At 36.5% G+C, this 25,915-nt stretch overlaps 1 protein-coding gene across 2 annotated transcripts in view; it reads right to left on the bottom strand.

Moving 5' to 3' along the window:
• SLC44A1 (solute carrier family 44 member 1) overlaps positions 1 to 25,915 on the bottom strand; it is a 66,630-nt gene that overhangs the window by 12,156 nt on the left and 28,559 nt on the right. For both annotated transcript variants that reach the window (XM_064502348.1, XM_064502347.1), the window contains exons 5-13: positions 18,276 to 18,369; positions 13,915 to 14,084; positions 11,947 to 12,036; positions 9,729 to 9,856; positions 8,618 to 8,804; positions 6,219 to 6,384; positions 2,906 to 3,062; positions 2,566 to 2,649; positions 796 to 933 (exon numbers count right to left, since the gene is read on the bottom strand). In XM_064502348.1, coding sequence (XP_064358418.1) covers positions 796 to 933; positions 2,566 to 2,649; positions 2,906 to 3,062; positions 6,219 to 6,384; positions 8,618 to 8,804; positions 9,729 to 9,856; positions 11,947 to 12,036; positions 13,915 to 14,084; positions 18,276 to 18,369 — 1,214 coding nt within the window. The remainder of the gene's footprint in view (positions 1 to 795; positions 934 to 2,565; positions 2,650 to 2,905; positions 3,063 to 6,218; positions 6,385 to 8,617; positions 8,805 to 9,728; positions 9,857 to 11,946; positions 12,037 to 13,914; positions 14,085 to 18,275; positions 18,370 to 25,915) is intronic.

Below are 25,915 nucleotides of genomic sequence, written 5' to 3'. Positions count from 1 at the left end.
GTAGTCTGACTTAATAGAAATGTATGAACGCTGGAAGGAAAACTGTTCAGTCCAAGTAGTGTCCAAATACTTGGGAACAGGTGATTTCATGGATTGATATTAAGTATTTCAGTACATCCTCCTTCAGGACAAAATCCTTCACTGGATAAGAATAATTCATTGTTTATGTATGTATATCTCCATCAGTTTTTGGAGACAGAAAAAGCTGACTGACCACAACAATTACTCTAGTTACCTTTTAATTCTCAAAGTAAAGGTAACTTATTTCCCTGAGCTGACAGTTCCTCAGAGCAGGATCCTGTACTATCTTCCAGTCCAATTTTGTCAATAACGTGTCAATTTTCTTCGAAGCCCTGGAGATTCCTTACTAAATAGAATTCAAGAAAATGTCTCCTTTCCCTAAAATTTTAGGTTTTTAACAACAGATCCAATCCAAAAGTCAAGCTTCTGGTCACTTGTCTCTTGACTCTCTAAAAATAAACACATGCAAAAAAATTTTTTTTTCCTCTAAAAAGTGTCAACATCTAAAGCTTTCTTCTGATCAGTTTTACTTAATATAGGCAGATCATCTGTTTATCCTCCCCCTTCCTGGATGGCCCCTTCCTGATAGGATGCAACTAGACGTGACAAAACTGTATGCTAGGAGAGAGGAATTAGAAGGCATTTTGTATCTGCAATGCAAGCCATTACTGAGGAAAGCTTGCTGCTTGCAACCCACTCCCACCCAAAACCTCCCAACAACAAACCACATACTTTTCACATACCAAGGTCCCTAACAGTATACAGTAGACATACCTTTCCTAGAAACAGCATGAAATCTCCCACTGTATTTATGGCAGCCACTCGCAAAGCATTCTCCACTAGAATAACAAAGGCATCCTTCGCTGAGGTGCAGAAGTTAGTACTGTTGATAGCTGTGGCTGTATATGCATTCTGGGACAAGCAAAATGAAGCCTTAATTACAGATCGATCAGACATTTCAGACCTCACACTCTAGAATTTTTGTTCAATATCAACTAGGAGGGAACTTACAGTGCTACCTACCCCTTCCATAACAGGGAGTGCTGTGTTCCACAGCAATAGATTTAATAACAGACTTAGCTACTTGAGAAGTATCAATATGACCAGATGATGCCATTAATTTCTACACAATATACTCTTCCTTAGAGATAGAAAACTTAAGACTGGTATTCTGAAAAAAGTTTCACAGGCTTGGGAAAGAGGAATAAAAATGGTTTTTTGAATAGGTCACAGTAAGTCATGTGACTTACTACCATACAAATACAACTTACTAACATATGATATATGACACAGTAAGTGATGTTAATGAATGCAGATTCCCTTGAGAGCTGCTAAATCAAGCAGTAAGGGCCATCTGACAGAAGACTGTATGAGGTACAGTTACCATTCTTCTTGCTTGCTTTTCATTTGCACATTAACAAGTTCATTTCAAAAAACTAATTAAAACAGAATTTGTAATTTCTCTGCAGGAGTTGGAGGTGAGCAGCCACATTACTACAACAATAAGTAGTTAGAAAAAATAATCCAGCTATATTAAAGCAGTTTGATAGTCATACAACTCAAGTAAAATAATCTCCAAACGCTTCAATAGACTACATTTCTAATTCTGTCTAGAATCATTGAATAGTAATGTCAAGGTAAGCCAGGACAATGTTTAAGGATTACACACCTTTTTTTTTTACAAATATTTCCTCCTGATTTTATTGCAGATCCTATTTCTAGCTGAGATACCAAACCTCAGCCTTGGCTCCAAGAGAATACCAACATTTCTGCCTTTGCTTCCTCTCAGTAATCTGGAGTGTTGGTAAGATTCGGTGAGGCTTACAAGGGAGTCTAAATACAGAAACCCATTATATACAAGCATAGCAAGATTTACAACCTTTCACCTTCTTTGGGGCAAAGTCACTTCCAAAAACCTATCTTAAGGTTTTATAAACAGCGGCTGTCCCCTGACCAGAAGAAAAGTGTTCCTGTTAACAAAGATGGCTGGGTAAACAAACACTTATGTTTATAAAATTATATATTACAGAGCAAAATATTTATTTCTACTTCCAAAAGCAAAAAATTGAGCAACAGAAAAATGAGTTAAAGGATATATATTTAACATAGGTGGAAATGCAGCCTAATAAAAAAAATCTGCTACAAAGGGGTCCGATTAGTCACTGTGACATCTAATATTGCAACTATTACACCTAGAAAAGGCTCCCTGTCATGTTCCAGCAAATGTGTTTTCAAAATCAGATGTACTCTGGCAGACTGGGCATAAGGGAGAACACCTCTGACCATTTAACAAATCTGTTATAGTGTTGAGACACACCATGGATAAAAATGAATACTGGCAATTTTTTACCTTCGTATTATAAATGAGCACTACTGTAGTGACTTGCAGTGTAATTTCAGTAAAGGATACAAGACTGAAGTATCTTGATTCATATCAGTCAAGTTCCAGAGTACAATACATTATGTGTGAGCCTCAGACTGCATTCTGGGAATTACACATAATATCACCCTTCTACATAAAGCTTAAAATATTGAGAATCTTACCTGATTTAAGTAGGTCAGGCACTTTTCTAGACACCAAAGGCAGCAGATGCAGGCTTTCAGCATACAGCGAGCACAGGCATTTTCCTAGGGCAGCCACAAAATGCAGGATAACAAAGATACACAGTCAAAACAAAAGATGTTAAGGAAACAATATGCCTTCCTGTTTTGGTAACTGATACTCAACTTGATAACTCATGCAGTCCCTGTCAGTCCTACAGTCCTTTAAGGACCAAATATTCCAAAATGAGACTACAAGTCTCCCACACAGGTGAAATAAGGTTAAACTGTAAATATGTCAAGCCTTGAGTGTTAGTAAGAAGATAGGATCTACTTCTCTTACTTTTCCTTTGAGTTGCGTATGAATATACATAAGAATCATTCGTGGTATCTTCACTAGTGTGATAATGAAAGACCCTTTTGCCACTGTTCCTAGGTGGTAACAAATAAGGCGATTAACAGATGCCAGAATAGGAGTAAATGGCAGATTCCTTTTCTCCCTGTGGAAAAGAGAAAAAGACTAAAGTAGAATGATCGATATGGATTTAATGACATCAGATGAAATTGATACAAATCCTCACTGAACTAGCAGGCAAAAGAAATTTCCTATTCTCATTCTAGTGAATATTAGTCATACTACACAAAACATTGAACATCTGTGCAAGTCATAATTTTAGTTCTAATGCAATCATAGCAAAAGGATAAGGAATCAGCAGATCTTAAGGGTACTCTTCCTAGCAGGTGACTGCATTACAGCTATAGCCAACCACCAGTTCCTTCTAAACTACACATACCATGTGGTGTGTAATTCAAACTCTTAAAAAAAAAAAAAAGTAGGAAACAATGCAAACACTTTTCAACCAGCCTACTGATAAACTTGCCCTTCTCCTCCCTCACATTCTGCTTGAGGTCTTCATGAAGACTGTCTTGGAGAAGACACAAGGAGGAAAACTTCCACCCTTTTATTATGTAAATTCTTTTTTCCAATGTTTTGTATTTCTGATCTAGCTACTATATCCTCAAGGAACCAAGTATTAAGTCTTAAAACAAGCTATTATATTGTAACACAGCTAGAACATTTTTAAAAAAGTCAGATGAATACTCAGTTTCACACAGTCTTGAAGCAATTACCTCTTAGAGTTCATATCTGTATTTTCTATCAAGCAAGCTACCTCTATTTCCCTCGCAAAGCACAGTTCAATTCAACATTTAGAGAATGGCTGTTCTTTATTATAAATACAAATTTCATAATAAATATATGAAAGAAGAAAATATTAACATTCTGAGCATAAAATATCTCCCCAGCTTGGGAGAAAATTTTCATGTGAGTTTCGTTCAAAAAAGACCAAAAGGAAGGTCTTAATTCCATGAAACTAACCCTCTGCACAACCTAATCATGAGACATTAATGATTAAAATATGTTTTTATTATGTTTTCTTCCCACTAGCAGTCAGAGTCCAGATGGAGGAAGCCAAACTCTGTTCCTTCTTTGGTACAATCACATAAAAGTCTAACCGAATTTTGAGTTCTCCACCGGGGCAACCCAACCACTTCCTCCTTTTCAAGTGAGTGTAACTGAGGGCAGACTTTATACTGCAGAACCTTGAGATTTGTTATCGCCTGAATCGCAGGGAACCCATCTGGCTGAGGTGAATGGACAGTGAGCATATGTAAAACATCTCTTTATCGCTAACCTGATCACATCTGAAGTGAAAAGCTGCTGACGGGCAAAACAATGGGAAACTCCAAATTAATGTCTTTTTCCTCTTTTGAGTCAATTTTCAAAAAATGCAAGAAAGAATAGCAATGGAGAAAAATGGATATTTACTAACTTAAAATACAATTCCCATTAAGGAATGATAGACAACGTACAGTTAAAAGCAAAATCATTTACCTTCAGGTAATGGAAAATACATAAATTTACAGATGAAGCATGAGATAAAAAAACTTTCTAAGCCACCTATTTCAATGCAAAATCATCCTTTCTATTCCATATTTTTCTCATTCTTCACTCAATCTAGTTTTATTATTTACAAGATTACATCCCTGTAATGTCTTTTAATAGCTTCACTGATGCATTTAGTTGTTATACTGGATGACTTTATTATTAATGAAACAACAGAATTTCTGTCTGTGCAGTAAATTAATTCTATGCTGTTGAGATACATGTAAATATTTTTATATTATATATATGTTATATATATATATTTTAAGAGATTAAGGCAGATAAGCAATCAAGTGTAATCCACATAACAGTCTCAGCTACAAAGACAAATCTGTTAAACACTTGTGATGTGAATAAAGCACTTGAAAAAAATATCTGCACGCAATAGTTAAAAACCCAATATTTTTAAACAGACTAAAAAGCACATGACAGGAATAGAGTATGGTTGCTGGATATCTTCATTTAAAAAAAGGACTTGTGTCTTGTCAACATCCTCTATTCATGAGGCTCTTTACCCAGAGGGGCTGCATCTACATTGTTTGGAAAATATGTTGAGAACATTGGAAATAAAATTCTAATTAATCTTCTAGTCGCTGAATAATGACTTTTTTTGTTTTTTTGTTCTTAAAGGAAATGTATCATGAACCGCTAACATCTAGGATTACATCTGGAGCAGCTTCATTAAAAATCTGCTTTTACAAAAAGCTAAGGGGACAAACAGTGTACTTGATTCTTTTTCTCACAAAGCATATTGCCAATAATTCTAGGTCAAATACCAAAATGTTACAATACAGATCACTGAGGTACCGTTTATTCTCATGGAATACTAACAAAGCACAGCATACCACTTTTTTCCCCAAACCCCAAGTCGTAAAGTGCTAAAGCAAGAATTCAGTTTTCACTTGAAGGTAAGTTTTGAGCTGTAATAATGAAAAATTTGAAAACATAGTATTTCTGCATTCTAGAGTTTAAAACCCAAAAGCTGATATTCATTCATTTCAAAAAGCTTGTAATTCTGAAATCAGTCTCATGTCTCTGTGAAGTCAAAATCCTTGTGCCTGAACATTGGTAAAACCATTATTTAATCATTATCATCAGCAGCATTGCCTTCTCAAAGAGCTAACGGATACACACAGAGCGGCCAGGGTACAGTATACCATGATAACACAATTTGGGACTCAAATATAGCAAAAAACTACGGAGCTTTAATGCATACATATTTTGTATTGTATATTTGTGAATGATCTTGTTAGAATCTGCGGGAAAACAATGAATCTAATTAGACCTTGAGCAATCTCGTGTAAGAAAGATTAATGAAGAACTGTGAATAATTTAAGTGTTTTGCAATTAAAATCATCATAATCAACTGCTGTCAATTATTTTTTAATTTCTACAGAGCTTATCAGCATTAATATTAAAAAAGATGATCTTCCAGGTGCTTTCCACTTCTGTCAACAATCATTCTTGTCTTTACATTGTGCACAGGTAACAAGACAAAAAAGACTGCAAGTCCATAATACCAATACAACAGTATACAACCAGTAAAACAGATTTTAGGACTTGATATGATTTAAAAAGGGTTAATACAATTCTATTGCTTTCCAGCTTCCAAGGAAAAGCTAAGTACTTCCCCCAAAAGCTCTGTCCTTCATTACTTCTTCTGTTTCCATTTCCAGGCTACTCACAATAGAGCTGTCTAAGAAGTCCTTACCTTGTAAAATAGTATGTCACAACAGCCCCTGCTACGGTCATCTGCTGACAGGCTAGGATAAACTCGCTGATCCAGATCAGCCCCACCACATGGTACCACCACATGTATTTCAAAGGGCCTACCATCTGAAATTCGACAAATCCTTCTTCATTTGGGACAGGACTACCTGAGAATAAATCAGAGTAAAAAAAAAGGAAATAGTCCTTATTCAGCACTTATTCTTTCATCAGCTCAGAAAGAAGGAAGCATATGGCATTAGTAGTACATAGTCATTTACAGAAGAACCACTCCAGCTTCTACTAACCCACAGTCCTCTTACAAAGATTATTCATAAGTAAGATACTGTTTTTGGAACAAACAATAATGGCAGTTAAAAAAATAGTTTTTTGAGAATACGCAAAATCGAGCAAAATTTCTTTCAATTTGTAGCCATAGGGTTAAAATTTCCAAGAATAACCAACAGCAACAAGTAGCAAGAATTCTTATAACTAAACATAATAAAAGGAAGTTTGCTGTAGCCATTCTTAATTTTCTGTCCAGTGCTCTGTTGATACAATTTACACAGTGAGAATAAACATTAAATTTGAATTTTGACATCAACATTAGTAATCAATTTTCTTTCCCAGTGTTGTAAGTACCCATGCATGTATTTCAACAATATTTGTGGTTTAAAAGGCATTTACAGACATGAGCAGTTGCTACAGAAATTACAAAAGTAGGTTTTCATACATCCAGAAGTCCAGAGACTCTTTGTTTAATCTGAATAGCACTATCATGTATGATGACCGATAGCACATGTCAGAACCCAGCAGGCAAAGCTCTATTTCAATACGTTAACACACTTTGAAAAAATTTCATCTTACTCAACACACTGATGCAAACAGCTGATGAGATTCAGAAAAATACAGGGAGTGAGGACATACCAGGTGTACAGAACAAGTTTGACTTGAAAACCATTGTTTTGACGTAGCACTGCAGTACCTTCTACCTTCTTAGATATACTTTCATACTTACATAAAAATAACATTTTCTTGTAAATAAATTGAACTATCAAAATACTTTTGTCTTAATGAGCTAATTTTCTCTTCAGAACTGTAGGCTTATTATGTTATTAGATAATGTACACATTTTTCATTCTGCTGGTTTGGATTGAAAAGATCTGGCCTTATTTGTGCAAAGATTATATCTAACTGACATCAGTGAAACTATTAAGTGCATATAAAGTTAAAAGCATAAATTAGTCTTAGCAGAATCAAAGTCAATTTAAAAGTTCTGTTATTAAAATATACATATCAGTCTAAATTCTGTAACTAAATTCACCTCTGTGCAATGATCTTAAGTCACAAACCAAAATGTGGGACTGGGACTTCAGTCATTTTCAAAGGCAAATTTTTCTTGACTTCCTGTTCCTTAGATAATAGATATAGCACATCATGTAATGAAAACTAAAATTTCAACACTAAAGTAATAAGAGCAACAACATATGAATTCTATTACCTCTGCACCTAGCTAACAATTCAGGCCAAGAATTCCAGAAGATTTAACTTGTACTACCATGAAATAGCTCTGTGATCCAAAATGTTGCTACTTTTGGATTAGCAGTTAACAATCAATTTCAAAGTTCTAAGATTTTAGTAATGAATGATGATCTCTACTGGCCACAGCTTGCTGCAAAATAACACATATCTCCTATTTTAAAAAGCGGTTGCTAGATTTCCCTACTGAAATAACTAAGATTTTGACCAACAGGATTGACTAATTCTAGAAGCTCTTGTCAAGCCATTAGCACAAGCAAAGCCCTCTCAACTTTTAGGCTCTCCAGCATGAGAAGAAACTTAGAAAATGGTGGCTGCTCTCACAATACAGTGTACAAACAGCTGAAAAAAAATAAAATAAAACAAGAAAATCAAAGAACATCTCACTAATAAACCTGAAAAATACTGGAATAATACTGGACATGTAAATTATGAACAACTGAAAATTGCTTCCAGTATATTTACATTCTGGGAGACAGTCAATGATGCAACAGCCCTTTCATTACTATGTCTCCATCTGTGTGAGAACTTGCTAAAATACACTACCTTCTATCTTTAGATGAAACTAGCTGTTTTTAACTTATGGAAGTCTTAAGACTAATGGACTCTTGTGGTTAGCAACATGCCAATTTGCATCAAATCAAAAAGCTGGCCTAAGACACAAAGTAACATACAAGGGATGCAGATTCACAAATGTGCAATAACTTTCCAGACATGCACTGAAGTCACTGAAGCAGATGAAAACAGAGCACAAAAGTTTTTTTGTTTGTTTTTTTCAGAGGTTCCACCATGCTTTTTAACCAAATCCATCTGAAACCGTACAAAAATAAAGTGAAATTTAAAATAAGCCTGTTAGTTGCTTACCTGTAGTACCAAGGAAAAGCAGGACGGTGATCCAGTATGTCCAGAAGAGGATAAGCGCAAAGAATGTCCAAAATGGCTGGAAGACTAGCAGTGGCAGGTGAATGAAGACCTTGCCGGCCACGTGGAACAAGGCAATGGTGAGAGCTACTCGTTTGCGCATAATTAACATTATCAAGAACAAGATAACCTAGAGGAAGAAGTTTCCAAATGACATTTTAGAGAAGTGAAAAACAAGCCAGATATAATTTTGTGCAACTAAGATTTTCAGACACAGCAAATTAACACATGTTCCTGGTGGCTGATATAGCTATAAGCTTACAAGATCAAAATTAAAATCTTCTATCAGCTTCTTCGATGAGAAATTACTCTTCAAATTCTATTTCTGGAAATTCCAATCTCTTAATTTATTTGGAAGTGATCTAAGATTCAAGTGACTAGGCCAGATGCCACCCTTATGTTGTACGGACCAGTGAAATCAAGAGGACTACAAAGATTTAACGAAGAATACAGTTTAACATTTATTTTTGGACAAGGTATGGTGGACTTGTCAGGTAAGTCAGTTAAATATTGTCAGTTTTTAATGAAGTCAGTGATTCTGAAACAAGGAATAGCAAAGCCAAAAGAAGCTAAATTGTTTCAGTATTGTTAGTATTTAAGTTTACAATAATCCCTCTGTAAGTGGAATAAGTTTGGGAATAACTGTTTTCAGAAGTATGAATGGTCTAAGGACTGCTAAATAAATTGAAATGATGAAGTACCTCTGAAATGGAAATCTAACAAAAATCTTGTGAGTGCATTTGGATGGGGGATCCAATACTGCACCTATTCATGGGTGTCCCTGTGGACATTTTAGAGTAGAGCAGAGTAGCTGCAGGGTCAGGAATTCTCTCCTGACACTAGAAGAACAGGTGTTACAGTACAACGCCTGGAAGTTAAAAAAAAAAAAAAAAAAAAAAAAAAAAATCCACAATCACAGCAACTCAGCTTGTAATAGAAGTAGGAACTCTTCAAAATCACAAGCGCAACATAAACCTTTCACCTGATTTTAAAAGAAAAGGAGACAACCAGTAAGAGAGAAGAGGAAAATAATGTAGTCATTAGCAAGACATACCATGAAGACTGTTGCTGAAATGGCATAGATCAGAAGAGCCTGAAGATTGTCTTTGGCTATTTGAGTCTCAACAGCACTGGCAGATACTCGTTGCTTAGCATAGAGCCACCACAGGACTCCTGTACCACCTATGTTTTGGAGTAACAAAGAAAAATAAACGATTTTTTTCTTTTATGGGACACAGTCACACTACCCAGCACCAAAAAAACAGACATTTTTTTTTTCTTTTAGGTCTAGTCTGGTATAGAACACTCAAGGGCACTGATGGCTAACCCAAAAGGAATTTCTGAGGATGGAGAAGTACTTGTCTCCTCTGTTGCTCTCTTCCTAAGTGGACACTTTTCACAGCCTCACTCCACTATGTCCATTTAAAACACCTGTAGTTCTTTGCATCTGTGTTTTAGGGTGAAGCGCATGAAAGGACTGGTCCATAGGGAGTCCTAGAAAAGGTTACAGCTCCCATAGGTGGCAACAAAAGTTTAAAAAAAAAAAGAAGAAAGAAAGGGTGAGGGACAGAAGACTGAAATTGCATGGTAGAATATATTTGGGAAATTAGGAATGGAGGGAGAGAGGAATCATTGGATGAGGATGCAAAATAACAAGAGAAACAAAAAAGGAGATGCTATAACTCCTGAGAAGGCAATGGAAAAGAGAGGGGGCATCCCAGTGCTGGAAACAGCACCTAAGGTTCATGACAGATAGCTACACCTGCATCAAGAAAATGTCATTCAGGCACTGGAAATACATTAATGAAAACTCAAGGAGGACAAAAGGAAGTACTTTACAGTATACTAATCCCTACTATGAAATTCTAGCACCCTATAGGCAGAACTTCATTCTCATATTCTGGCTACCATTCTAAGACAGGGAAATTCTCTTAAATACTGGTTTCCAACTCCTCAGTGAGTTAACCTATCCCTTTGACAGGCTTTTTCTCTTTTGAGTTCCCTTCTCTGTTCTGTTTGTATTTCTCAATCAGCTGCATAAGCTTATCTAAAGAGCACAAGTCTTTGCAGAAGGTACTTCTTTCAGGTCTAAAACTCAGGATACTCTTGGTCCCTCCTAAACAAACAGCTAGTACAGAATATGCAGCATGTCTCACAGAAGGCATGTTCTTGTTCAGTCTGTGTAACAGATGTGATTTTTCAGAACATAACAACAGATGGCAATAAGACAGGTCATTCAGATTTTTCAATCAGCACAGTTATTCAGCTTCTGAACAGAATATAAGTGAAAAAAATCTATTTTTCCTTTTCCTTTTTGATCACAAATCTTGGGATCAACAAGCACAAAAACTAAGTGATCCTTAAGAATTTAGCTGGTCTGCTGAATATTTTCTAGCCTTTGCAGTCATGAATTGCAAGAATTAAATTACAAGTATTTGCTAATTAAATCATTCCATCTTTGTTCCTTCCCTGCTCTTATCTGCCTATATGTTTGGCTTTGTTACTGAGTATCAATAATAGAAAACTTTAGTTTCACAAACGTAAAAGATGATGTAATGAAGTAAACCTACTTTCACAGGAGTTGAACCATTTCGGGTAACAAAGCTGGCATGACTGACTACCTTTCATACGTATCCTAGGTCATATAAGACTTCCCGGGTCACATGGAAATATGGAAACTTGATTTAGAGATGATAGAAAACCACCTAAAGGTCCTCACCTCAGGAACAGATCTTAGACATGCTTAGGGAGCTACTCAGATGGCTGACGGGGCTGATCTGTCTGACAGGGTTAACATATCTACATAGCATCCTAAAGCCCCCTGAGGTTGTCTAAACAATAGTTGCCAGTTGATGCCTGCATGCTTGAGTATGCCCAACAGGCTGTTGTGCCATCGGACACACCCAGACTGTTGGCCTGCTGACATATTTTGAAGACAGGAGTTTAAGAAGCAAGCCATGTTAAGGGCTGTATTACAAGAGCTGTGAAGAATACCCTGTATTGCATAAAAGGACTCCAGTGATTCAGGCTGACAGGAAGTTTCCCTGCCAAGCAGGAAGTGCAGTAAGTCTTTAAGTAAGGAGCAACATACAGTCTGGCAGAAGACTGCAGTTACAAAGGTGTCATTTTCAACAAATGTCTTGAAGGGGTTCAAAGGAAAGCAGAAGTGAGGGCACGGTCCTTAGACCTGTGCAGGATGTAGCTGAACTGTGGACTGAGAGGACAAGGATTAGAACTGGGTTCTCAAAAGCTGGGAGAACAACAAGACTTACCGAGTGATCCCAGAATGACAAGAATTGTTAAAATCCAGACAAGTACTCTTGAAATGTACCTGATTATAACCATCAAAATCATGGACAGCACTGCAAAAAAAGACAAATAAAATAAGCAGAGCAATTATTTCAAGAAGAAACTAACTCCCCAGTTCTCTCACTCCACTAGATAACTGCCTTTCCATGAAATTTTTAGGCAGAGAGTTATTTATTTTCCGTGGCTTACAAACTCACTGCTCAGATAGGAAAATAGGCACTTCTACAAATCCTGCTGTGGTGCTGCCAATTAAAACAAAAAGAGCATAAACACATTTACATGGCATATTACATACAAAACATAATGCATACATACAGAGATGTATTTAGACAATGACAAAACAAACAGCAAGACATGACAGAACTGTGAGTCTAGTAACATGAGCACACCTACTGAGGAACAGAGCAGAATCCACATTTAAATACACTTGCCAAACAAGTGCAGGCAATGTGATGTCTACGTATTCCAAAAATGACGTAGTGGTGAAAAGTAAAATATTACAGCTTTGTTCTTTATTTTCAACATTCAAAGTGGGTTCTATAACGAGCTTTGCTGATATAGTTCTACTGCCATCCAGGAACAGCGTGTTAAAAACCCCTCTTCAAAGTTATATGACTAAGATGTAGTGCGTGTGTGCATGTGAGAATCTTCCCATATTTGCAAACATTTGTGTACAGCAGTTACACTTCCATATGAAAACAACTGGAACCAGGCTTTGTGAATCACACAATCTTACAGACTGAAAATAAAGATATTCTGTTTAACTATGGGAGTAAGTAAAAAATGTGAAAACTATCATACTTTTTCCTCGTTCAAATTAAAATTTATTGTATGTAGAATTCTGTACTAATTTCTAACACTAGCCCAACAGTAGCACTGCTAATTCAGCCACTAGCTGTCAGACTCTGAATATTCTTTTTACCATTACAGCAAATTACTACAGCTGTTGGTATAGAGGATTAAATAGCTCGCTAGTTACAGTTAAAAGAAACTCAATGGTCTGACTTTTTTTAAACTGGTACCTATCATCCTCTTCTTCACCACAAAGGTAGACTAAAAACAAGGGGATTTCTTTTCCTGGAGTAGCTTTGCAGTGGTTTTTTTTTTTTTCCTAAACTGCAGATTGTTCATAAACATGGCTAGTATCCAAAGCTTTTCATTTTAAGATTAAAGATTTTATACTTAGGAGTAAATTCAACTTATCAGGAAAATAATTAATGTGGGTGAATGGCATTCCACCTTAATTCATAAGACTTTATTAAAATAGCACTTCAGCCTGGTGCAATATAAGCGATATGAATTATCATTCTATAGTCCAGAAACAGATATTTCCCAAATGTAGTAACCACGCAGCATCTCTGTGCTGCTGGAAATTTCCTGCTCTTCAGACAAAGCCAAGATTTTCAAAGGTCTCAACTTTTTATCTTCCAGTTTGTGGGGAGGGGACAAACCACACAACAAACGGGCATCTAACTTTCCTTGTTTTCCTTTTAAAGTTCCCAAATCCCTGTAACAAATAGTTAAATCAAAACATTTTAGAAAAGTGTGTTACTGTGCACTTCTTGCCCAGTCTTTTCTATTTGGAAAGGGATTAGGATTGACAGAAGATGACTGCATACTATAAATGGGGAAGGTGAATATTATAAAATGAGGACAATGGGGACGCTCTGTTAACTATGCCAAAAGTAATAATGCCTATTCCTCCGGCCCACAACCTCTATCTCAGATCAGGGAAGAGGAGGAAAACCAGGAAGGCGCATTTATACTACTTCTGAAAAAGTTTTCGAGTTGTCAAATAAAAAAGCATTCTGAATAGTTTTCTAAGGGCTTATTGCTATTATACATGTTTTCTGCTCATATTGTGCTTACAGGGTGTTAACAGTCTCCTACTGCAGTACTATGAAATAGCTAATAATGAGAAAAACAATTACCTAGTGATAACAAGCAAAGTCCCATTATAATCTCTTTGCTGGTCATAACTCCACTAATCAGCCTGTGTAAGACACTACTGTCACTGACAAAGGTGATCAGGGCCTCTGCAAACTTGGCATAGCAGGAAATGTTCACAGGAGCACAGCGATGGAAGAATGGAATAGGTGCACTGGTGACACAAGAAAAAAAAAATCAGAAAAAAAATTACTCCTACTTAATATAAATGTCACATCAACACACAAATGAAAGGTGAATAGATGCAACCACTCCACCCTCATAACATCATAACCAGGAACTGTGTGTTGAATGCACAAGTGCTGCTGAAATGAGGATGATCATAATGGCATGTGATGCAGTTCTTACAAGTAAACCCTGTGAGGGTGGAGTGCACATTCCAATAGGATATTACCCTCCCATCCTTAAGAAACAGTAAGGATTATAAAATAAATGTTCCTATTTCAGCTTAAGCATCTCTTATTGAAGTGATGAACCAGCAGCTGAAACAATGCCTTTCACTCATGTTGGAATACTGGCCCATATCTGTAGTGATAGAAATCCAAGAATGACAGCTCTCTACTTGGAAGGATACATTCTATGCTTAAAGAAACCAGCAATTACAACTATTGCCAATTTATTTCTTCATAGTCTTCCCCAATACTAAGCTTGCTCTGTAATCAGAAGATTACAATAACAGCGATTACTTTCACTACCTTTGCTAAAATTACGCACTATATTCTTTGTAAAACAGGCAAAGATGTCTGTAATTGTTTCACTGTTCTTGAACTGTTTTGGAAGCGTCCTCTCCAAAATATTGATGTTATACATTAAACTTCTCATAATGCTCAACAGAACCTGTTATGAAGACCATCACAAGAAGATACAAGACAGTAAAAACTTCACTTTAGAAGTGAGTAAAGAAGCTGCCTTTCTTGCTCATAAACTATGTAAGATCTCAGAGTGACTTATTTCATATTTTGATCAATCTTCTCAGTTGCACTTAAGACATGTTCCATGAATTATATGTTCTTTGCTGCAATTGGATCCAATGAATAAAGTGTCTTTTGTATTAAGCCAGGCTTTTCTTTTAAACTATAGGTTTGTTTTCTCCACCCCAGTCTTATTTAAAAGATTCCAGTGGACTGCAGCAGCAATGCACATACTCTTTTCCAGTTTCCCCACTTCAGCAACGACCTCCAAAACCAATGATTTTCTGTATTCAGTAGCTCTTTATTAATCCCAAATCCTTGCAAAATTCTAACCCTCATTTAAAACATGTAGTGAGAAACCAGCTGCCATAGGCACGTTACTTCTTGTTTGGCGGGAAGAGGGGGGAAGGTACCATGCTGAAGACAATGAGTGTGTAATTATTCTACACAGAAATGTGGAGAAATTACGATCATCTGCCATACACAGATAATTAATAGATCCTAAATTGCTGTGTGAAATGACAGACAAATCTGAATTATATGGTTTTAAACTCACTGTGCTAAGCAGGTAAATGCATTTGCAGATGCTCATATTGATGCTCTACTTTTGCTTACTGATGAAGACAGCAGTTAAACACAGCAAGTAGCGTGTATTAGTCACAGCTGTTAAAAACCAAATTAAACCCCTAATGACTGCATATTTAAAAAGCAGCCCATATACCCTCTCAGCCTTTTACAACATACCCAATTTTGGCATATGCAGCATACTGCACTTATTTATACACAGTGAGACTGGGAAACATTGAAATTGAGAGTTTTATCTGATTTTTAATTATTTCAATTTTGCAGAAAGCCTAGAGCATATAACATGTTTTCACTATCAGTGACAAAGCTCAGTTTTTGAGCTTCAGGTAAGCAAAGAACTCTATTTCCTGTGTCGGAATAAGCAAATGGCCATTTTGAAAATGGAAACGAATAGGATTAAAAGCATGCTGTTCCAAAATAAATGCTAAAAAAGGAACGAATGCTTTTTGTGCAGACTTGTATTCTCTCTCTAAAATCCCTTATGCTGTAGCAGTTTCACTGCACATTTTAAGTTACCTACTTTTATGCACAATAATTAATTTCTAACTTTGTTGTAATTAACAAAAAATGATGTTAGTGGTTACTCTGAGCTTTCTTGAATAAATGGGACTCCTGAGAATCCACCTTTTGAGATCTGCTATTTCAGTGGTTCAGACTCAATGAGCAGGTTAGGTAAGATGTCTTGATTAATAAAAAATGAAACAGATCTATTCCCAGTGACCTCTGCTACTTTATATGGTCTACTCATTATACCTTGAGATACTATATACCAAAGTGGAATGGCAGGTTTCTGAAAATGATCTGATACTTAATCATGACCAAGAGCAGCAAATTTCAAGCCAGAAGATGATGATGACAAAAGCTGCATTTTTAAAGCAATATTCAAATGAACACAACTCCCATCTAATTGTTCAAGCACTGGCGTTCACAGGAGAGCTGTCTTCTCTCAGAACTACATCCAGGTATATACAGAAACACGAGTGTAGAGAACCTGGATGGAATGCCACTGTTGTCTGCTCTTTATAACCTCTATGAAACAGCTCCTTGGCATAGCTCTGCAGAGTTGGTTGACAGACAAATGCTGCAGGGAAAAGCTGGACAAGTTTTTTTCCAGAGTTCTCTATTCCAAAACTAGACAATGAAATCATGCTCTATTGAGGGTGAGAGATTCTAGGCAAAGTTACTGGAAGAAAAACGAACAGCAAGCTCATCGGCTAGGGAGACAAAGTTGGACACAGTGCTTTGAAGCTGAAGGATCAGAGTCTCTTGAGACATGGAGCCTCAACTGTAAGGCACGAAAAAGCCTTGTCATCAAATCAAAAAGTAAGGGACAGTCCTCATGGCATAAGCTATCACCATTCCATGGACTTAATGGAAGTCACGTCATAGTTCATAGCTCTGGCAGATCAAATCTGAGATAGGGAGTGTTAGATAAATTCTCCCCAAATGCCTCAGCCCATAGGGTGTGGATTTTTAATTTGTCTCCACATGATTCAATTTCCCCTTCAAATTATACTAACTTACTCAAATAATTTAGCTAGAAAAATCTCAAAACCAGAGTTGTTACAGATAAAATATTGGCCTTTGTTTTCCCCTTTCCTTTCAGGCTTTTCAATTTCAGAAAATTTTCAAATGCATCGTACATTTTATTCATACTAAATAAAAAAGGGGAAACACTCCACTGATGTAATAGCTTTTTCAGAAATAACCCATGAGGTAGTTTTTGTGCAGAATTTATACAGTATCATTAAAGCTATGAAACAGTGTTCTATCTGCCTGTTTTCTTATTAAGCTACATTTATTCAGACCAAATGACATGGGAACACACAAGAAAAGTTAATACAATTCGGGCAAAAATCAAGACTGACAAGCCTTTTCAGCATGCAAGCTGGCAAAGAAGTTTTCATTTGTTTTTGTATTATAGCTATAACAGCTAACTTAGCTGCATGGAATATTGATTTGCTGTGGGGAAAAATAAAAAAATTATTAATATGCCAGCTGCTACTTATTGTCACTACAATTTAAAAAAAAATTAGTTGCTGAATAGACTACTGTGCAAAAAAGATATATTTAAAATCAGTTTCTACAACTGACAAGTTTATAACACTTAATACAGCTGTAACAGAAAATTGTGCAAAGGGCAATAAACTACAATTCAAGCCTACCACTGAATGTCTGAGAAGCCAAAAAAAGAAGAACATGATTCTTGCTGAGTGAGTGGTATTATTGAGGGGGCTTATTTCGGAGCTATAATTCTTTTTCTCTATTTAAAAAGAAAAACAGCCTAGGCTGGTATTTTAAATAATAATATTCGGCCAATATCTTTATAAAATACAGCTCTTTTTCATGAAGCTGGTATTTGAACAGCAACGTATTGGTCATTTGGGAACTGAAAGAAGCAAAAAATGAAGCAATCTGCTAAATCTCATTGTTTTAGGTAAGCTGTAAGAGATGAACACTGCAAAGAATATTGTTTGAATATGTCATTTTTCACTCCCAAAGATCCAAAAACCTTCAAAAACTGTCCAAACTGCAGCCCTGATGTGCATCCGGTGGTAGGGTGAAAGACTGCAAACCAGCTGATACTCAGCACAAGTTATATGAAATAAAACAACCTGAAGATGACGGATGTCAGCTTAATACTTAATCAATAACATAAGTGTGGATAGTTTGGGGTTTTTGTTGAGTTGCTTTGATGATGTCTTTATAAACTTTTGGCAATAAAACACTAAAACATCCACCTATGAGAGAGAACCTATCTATGCTTCATATTTTCTAAAGAACTGTCATGAACAAAAATCTCTGCTCCTTCCATCTCCACCCGCAATTAGACAAGAAGTTAAAATTACCTCTCTGGAACAGGGTACTTAGGACACAGCTTGGCGGCCCTTGGGTCTGTAGTGTATTCTGATGGCTGTAGTTCATAGCTGCACAGAGTGGATCCTGTTGAGAGAAAAAAAAAGATAGAAAAATTAAATATTTTTACTTTTTGCAAATCATATTAAAACTGATATCGGTCCTGATTCTATAGCTCCTCATGTTATTACTGCTCTTTTTACTTTGCAGATGTATACTATAGTTAGTCCTACAGTGGAACACTGAATCAAGTCCAACGTATGTTCTCTTGTAACAGAATGATACTTTGCATCTAGCATTGGGTCTTTACCTCCAACATTTGAGTATTCAAGTGGAAAAGGCTAATTCACAACCAATTTGAAAAAGTAGGACAGTTCTGGGCACTATGATCTTTGGAGTCACCCCTCCCTCCCACTCTGCCATGCTTTTTCCTGATCATTTTTAGCGCTTCAAAATTGCATAAGAAAACTTTTTTTTTTTTTAAACACTATATAACCACAGTCTATACACTTCAGAAAGAGAACAAAGAAGCCAAACTGCTGAGGTAAGACAGCAATCTGAAGAATAATAAACACACTTGTGTATACTCTCACTGCACTAGATGTCCAGTTTTTTTGACAAAACACCATGCTAGTGCAAAATTCTTTAATGTGGACATCTTACCGTAGATACCCAAACTTCCAGATAAAATGTGGGTATAAACAACTGCAGAATTTTATGGAGGGGCAGCAGAAGAAAAAAAGTTCCATGTTTATCATTACTTACAAACACAAGGAGAAAGGAATATTTGTTTACTTTGTTTTGCTTTGAATATAGGCAAAAAAGACCAATTTTAAAGACAATTAGAGTAAGAATTCCTACAGTAAGTAGTGTGGTGGGGGCAGGACTGTGCACGGACAACTGCAAACAGGTTCACCATACAGAATTTTTTGTACAAGTTTTGTCATTTTGTCATTCAACACTACAAGCATTTAATTACACTCCAAGTATCTTATGCAGAAGCCCACTCAACCAATAAACCAAAGAGAAAGGGCTTATCTGCGAAAGGCCAGGCTCTCCTGTGACTTCTAAGAGTTCTGGCAGAAAAGAAGAAAGGAGTGGGATTTGCTATTTTTTTTTTTTTTTGTAAGGCAAGAGTGGGGGTCATGAATTGCTCTGCCAAACCTTCCATCTTGTGCTAGTTATTCTGGGTTAGTAGAGACTTTCTTAGCATAACCAGTCTTACTTTGGCTGTTTGAGTCTACAAGCCAGCAAGAGCTTAAAGCACTCCAGTTATCTACTTTGCTGAGATAATTTATTTACTAAGGACACTACCAATATTTTTAAATTATTATCATTCCCAAGTGCTCCAAAAATATTACGGGTAGAATCCAGCAAACAAACTGAAAAGTCATTAAACTCTATTGTCTTCTATAGATGTGTACATATTTCTTCCAGTGAAATCATCAGGCAAAAACAAACTGTCCTTGAGAGAAGGGATCTGAGATCCCAGCATGTTATAACCTTGAAGAAAAAATACTTATAACTATGTGGAGCAATGGTTAGCAGGCCAGTAATGAGCACAGACTTTACTGGTCACACAGTACTATATTTGGTGCCTTCAACTCCTAAACTGTATTCTGGACACACAACCTGGCTTCTGTCCTATGGTTTCTTTTGCATGGATACAGTTGCTTCGGTTGTTAGAAGAGTATTTGCGGGCATGACTGGTGCAAAGTATCTCAAAAGATAATCCTTCCTTTCAATCATAACCTAGACAACAACCATTTCCTTTAAAAGTCTTCTTTCTGTTTTGGTTAGGCTTTGATTAGCAGAAAGCTGAGCAGTCATTATTTCTGGCATTCTTAAAAACACAGCTACAATTAACATAAATTACGTAAAGATGCTAGAAAAACATCAGGACAAAGATGGAGGGAGCTTCAAGTGGTTATGTCTTGCCATTCTGTACGCTGTGTTCTCTGAGTGCACAAGATCTCCAGTGCTTTGCCTTTTCATTTAAAAAGAAGCTCTGTAACAGTAAATAGAATATTCTGTGCTAAGCTGAGGTAGATTAACTAAAAATATTCTGAGAGTGCAAAGCCCCGGTACAGCATTCCTTCTTATATTTACTTGGTTATAAACACACACACACCCTGCTACATCATAATCACTACCAATATCAAAGTTTTACAGATTTAGAAATGATAGACTTCATTAAGTTATCTGCTCAGAAGACCAGCCCACAGAGGAAAAAAACAGAAACACAATACTGCCTGAGTCATAGTGGTAGAAAGTACACCAGTAATCTTGGATTCCCTTCTAAGCTGCACAGTAGTGCATATCCACCTCTTTATGTTCTTAGCATGAACTGAAAAGGCGACTTCTGGATCTAAAAACATGGACTTTCATAATTTAAGTATTTTAGCAGAAAAATACCAAAGTATACAGAGATATCTGGGTGAGCTTGCTACCAGCAACAGAACAGTCATTTTTAGCAGTCCACTCTGCTTAAGCTGGGTGTGGTTCCAAGCAGCATATCCTTTCTCATAGGCAGATGGTAAAGAACACCCGGAGACACTAGAAGCCACGGCTTTATTAAAGTCATTTTTACGTAATCTTTGATGTATGGTCTCACCCTTAGGAATCTGACCTCAAATAAACATGTCTTGTGAAAATATGTGATAGAGCCAATTTCCTCTAAAAGACAGTACAACAAAGTAGAGATTATGGTTGGAAAAAAACTCAGTATCTTATTCCACCTTAAGCATTCTCTTTCACAAACAACATCTTACTAGTCCATTAATAAATTAAATCCTCTAGCACAGTTTTCAAACTCTAGGTAGTGAGGGATACACAGTGTGCAGAAATATTAGCAAGAGCGAGACGGTTTAAAGTGTAACTACTGGGCTCTGTACTTACAGCCCAGTACTGTTTCCCCCTGGATTCTGGATATTTTATGAGCAAGTTTCATCAACTGAAACATAGCTAACATTGTGAATGCATGACTCACACATAATTGTGCTTAATTGTGCTTAACCAGCCTACATAATACAGCTAGAAGTATTGACAGCTGGATATTGACAGAGTTGGAGTTCACTGATATTCAGGAAGGACAGGGCTTGTAACTTTTATGAGTCTGAAATTCTTGTCACCTTTGACTTTCTTCACTCCAGTACTTGCCTTGTGTCTATTTGTTGAACCATAGCCGCTCTACACTGCTAATGCAACTTACATTTCAGGTCCAGAGTTCCAAACTATGAGACAATTTGGTACACTACTATTAGTATATTACACAGTTGATTAATATAATATGGACTAGCGACATGCATAGGAAAAGAAAGTTTAAGTCACTGGCTCACACATTTGCAGGGAATTCTTTGCAAATTCCACAGTCACAGAACCAGAGAACTGGAGAACAGGATGCCAAGCAGTGCTTCCACAGGAGAAGATAAACTACCATCCGTTGCTGACTTCTGCCAGTAATAAAAGCAGAGAACAGTATTGCATGACCTTAGCAAAAGTGTGTCTATTGGCAGTAATAACAAGACCCTTCCTTCATGAATTCATGAAAGTGCAAAATGGCTCAAACCATCACAAAAGGAAATATATTTATGCTGAACAGACTTTATCTGTTCTTTGTCTGCTAGATCTGACAACTGTAATAATATACTGTCAACAACTATGTGAAATAATTCTACTCAGAACCCAAGCACTAGGAGTACATAAAATTTAAACTTCTTATGACAGGTTCCTATTTGCTTATGGGTTTTTAGAAGAATGAAAACTCTACAGAAACAGACAATTGACATTTGATGCTTCATTTAGAAACAAAGTAGCATTTAGATGTGCAGAAATTACCATGAGACCAGTAAACTAGTTTGAAAACAAGATTTCCACTTCTTTGGCCACAGATCTGAATACAGTCTGAGGCAGCAGCTAATATGGAAGCATCAGAGGACAAACATATCCACATATCACAGCTACTATATTTACAAATCATGCATTTACTGATAAACAGGAATAGAAGCAGAAGGCCAAACAAGGATGGAACTTTAATCTAACACATGGGCCCTACCAGAAATTAGGAAAACAGTGATGTCTTGAGACAAACAAGGTGGCATAGGACAGACCACCTTGTGGTCAGAACTTCTTAGGTTAATATGACAGATTTGCATTCAGTGAATAAAGCATACATCGTTCTCCATAGCTATCCATTGATGCCTTTCAGAAACGTGTTTAAAAGGAAGGAATGTAGGGATTCTGTATGCACAAACTTTCCTAAATTCCTAGTTGTTGCAGAGGGACATACCATCACTACTTTAAAAGACTGAGAAGCAGACTCTAAGAGAAATTAAAATTTGTTTTCCTGTATGAACATGGGACCAAAATTAAAGGAGGTATCCTCCAGAGCTTGCACAAATGTCCCCCCCACCCCTCCACAAAAAAAGGCAACTCCCTCCCAAACACTACTTACATATTTAAAGACCTCAAGATATTTAAGATCACAAAAGAAAACTACTGACATAGCCAACCAGTTATCATTACAACTGGATTAATAAAATTAATGTCTTAAAGACAGAATTCATGTAGATGTACTCTCAGTTGTAATGAAAAAAAAGCTCAAACTAGCCTCTCTTCCTCGTTCTTAGCAGCAGCACAGAAACTTGAAAACAAACACAAATTTACTCAGCATTCCTCCAATTATATTTCTCACTGTGCTAAATAAAATCAGCTATTCTGGAATCAAATTAAATCAAGTCAAATTAAAAGTCATCTAGCCCAGGAGCAAGTATTTCTTCTTCTAGGTCTTCAGCTTTCTGCTACCCATAGCTCAAGGACATCCTGAACTAAAAAGTACTAACATCATATTAAAAATCCAAATGCTTTTATTATAGGATTTTATCTTTTGGTGTCTAAAATATTCTCATGGCAATGAGCTTTGTAAATTAATCATTACTTGTGTGAAAAAAGTCTATCCCTTTGGCACCCCATAATTTCATTTTTGCCCTCTAGCTTCTTGTCACTCTAGTTAAGAGATGAGGGAACAATACTTTTTTTTCTTTTTCTTTTAAACCCTTTCTAGGCTATTCCTGTTTTCAAAGGCTGTACTATCCCTGGTAGTTTTCTCTTTTTCCAGGCAAAAGAATCATTAATGTTTTCTTGTGATCTTGTGATTTTTTTGTGTCTGCCTTCTCAGTATATATATTTTTAAACATTCTGTGATGCAGGAACCAGAGCATAGTCTTGATGTTGCCAGCATAACATGAGTTTACACAAAATAATACAGTCCCTGTTCTGTTCTCTGTTCTTCACATTCATAAACATTACACTTGGAACAATGCTGAGCATTCACCTGATCCTTCCACTACTGTCAGCAGCTCCACAATATCTTTCCCAAGTAGAAGTAACCAGTTTACAGCCAAAATACTATATTTATAACAGGTTGTTTTCCTCCTCTTCATTCCACAGGCATTGCTTTGCATTTGACATTTTAATTATACCATCACTGATTTCAGACTTTTTTTTCCAGCAGCAACAGCCAGATTTATTGTCTAACTATTCCTCCCCTTTTTCAAATAGTTTATGAATGTATTCAGTAACACAGTATTAGTATAGACTACTGAAGGACTCCAAGGGCAGTCACTTTCTGTTGTGAAAACTGACCATTTGTTCTGACTAAAGGGTCTATTTTTAATGCAAGACAACACTGAAAGGCAGTTCTAGTAACAAGGCAAAGTAACAATGGATCCCCCAAGACTCAAAGCTACGTATAATGTACCTTTATACAAGGCTTTCAAAAAATGCTACTCAAAAATAATATACCCAGATTCCTAAAGATTCAATGATGCAGAATCACTTTTTCCATAATATGCCTCTAACTAATCTGATACAGTTAGCTTCAGGAAAATCATGGGCAAAGAAATAAGTTTTAATTGGTACACTTCCACAAAAAAAGGCAAGAAGAGAAGAAAAAAAGGTCAAAAATTGGCAGCAATTCGTGTAACTATTTCTAAGGCAAGTACCAACAATACACTACAAAGATGTACTTTCATTACCACACCTGAAGATTACATTGTACTTCAGACAAAACAATCTCTTGTTTTCCCATAGCAGAGAGATGACCTACACTGACTTAGCCAGCTTGATTTCCTCTATTGATTTCTTTCAGGTCAGCCCCAGTAGCAGACTTAATGCAGCTTTAACCTCAGGCTCTAAGTCCACCTGGACCTCTGCTAAGTCTCTGCTACAGAACTCTGACAGCTGAGGTGTCTGACAACACATTTTAAAATAGGAATTTTATTTTAGTTTTCTAAAGCAGCAACTAGTCATCCAGAGAATAGAGAGACGGGAATACTAGTTCCTATAAAGACCCATCTAGTATAATTGCTACTGAGTTCAAGATATCTCAAAAGTTATGGCCATCTGTTTAGTGCTTCTTTTTAATAATGACACTATTATTCATTTGGCACAGTCACATATGAATTACTTCTTTAATGATGTTTAAAAATGCTTTGGCAAGACTCTGAAATGGTCATGGCAATGTTTCCTGGTCACTAAGTTTTGAAGCATTAATTACCTTTCTGGAAAAAATAGCTGTCAATCAGATTATTCAATATGTACCATTTTTTAAGTGCCAAGACTAACAAAAACATTGAATCTTAAGTACTCCTTGTTTTAAGCATCCTGCCAGGTGACAGCAGGTAGGTAGAACAGCAGCAGCCAGTTTACAACATACAACATTCTCAATTGGATCCAATTCATAGTTTTACAAATTTAGGTATTAACAAAGCACAGTTGTGTGCAAATAGCATTAGAAAATGTTCTCAGTCAATGCTGCACATCTCTGCATCAGCTCCAGGGGCTGCTCCAGAACTTGCTCCTATGCTTTTCAACTTGTATCTTTGTTAAAGCTGAAGATCCCAGAAGTCAATTGCCCAGCTTTTTCCCTTCCATCTATCTCTTTCTGTAAGAAGTCCAAGCCAGTTCCCAGTATTCTGTGTGTCAACCATTCTGAACATATTAAAGTTACACATTTTCTTGTTTTCTTCTGATCTGTCAGGCTTTGTGAGGGACAGAGCGCTTTCTCTGAGGCTTAACAGTTCTGCCATGTTGTGTATAGGCAATCAAGTGCCTATCTCACTTTGGAAAAGATACCATAAATGCTAAGCTAGGTGAAAGACTGTACTCTGTATTAATTGAATCATTAACCAAAAAATGATGTTGCATTATGTTTTACTGATATATCTTTTGATAAAGACATTTGCATAAAGTGCTTTATTTGAACTCACAATTCCATCTCTTGACTGATTGAAAGAGCACAGGATTTCTTTGGAATGGAAGGGTTCCTAAACAGTAATTTAGGAAGGAACTCCAAGGTGTATACAAAGTAAGGTGATTTCAGGGATCAGATCTGAGCCAGACGAACATAGCTAGTTCACGTACACACACAACAACCTGAGCAGACCCTTCTCCAGCATAATTGCTATTTTTAGCATGTAAGTAGGAAGGGTTAAAGCTGTCAGAAAGACTCAGCAGTGCAAAATTAAAAGTTGCCTGCATACTATACCTATGCATTTAAAAAAAAAACGTTTTAGAAGCTGTAAACCTGGAAAATTCAGCATTGACTATATAAAAATAGTAATCACAAAAACCT

This window comes from Dromaius novaehollandiae, chromosome Z, assembly GCF_036370855.1.
Source record: "Dromaius novaehollandiae isolate bDroNov1 chromosome Z, bDroNov1.hap1, whole genome shotgun sequence".
NCBI classification, from domain to species: Eukaryota; Metazoa; Chordata; class Aves; order Casuariiformes; family Dromaiidae; genus Dromaius; species Dromaius novaehollandiae.
The sequence above is the reverse complement of the archived record's forward strand: the minus strand, read 5'-3'. Positions and strand labels throughout refer to the sequence as shown.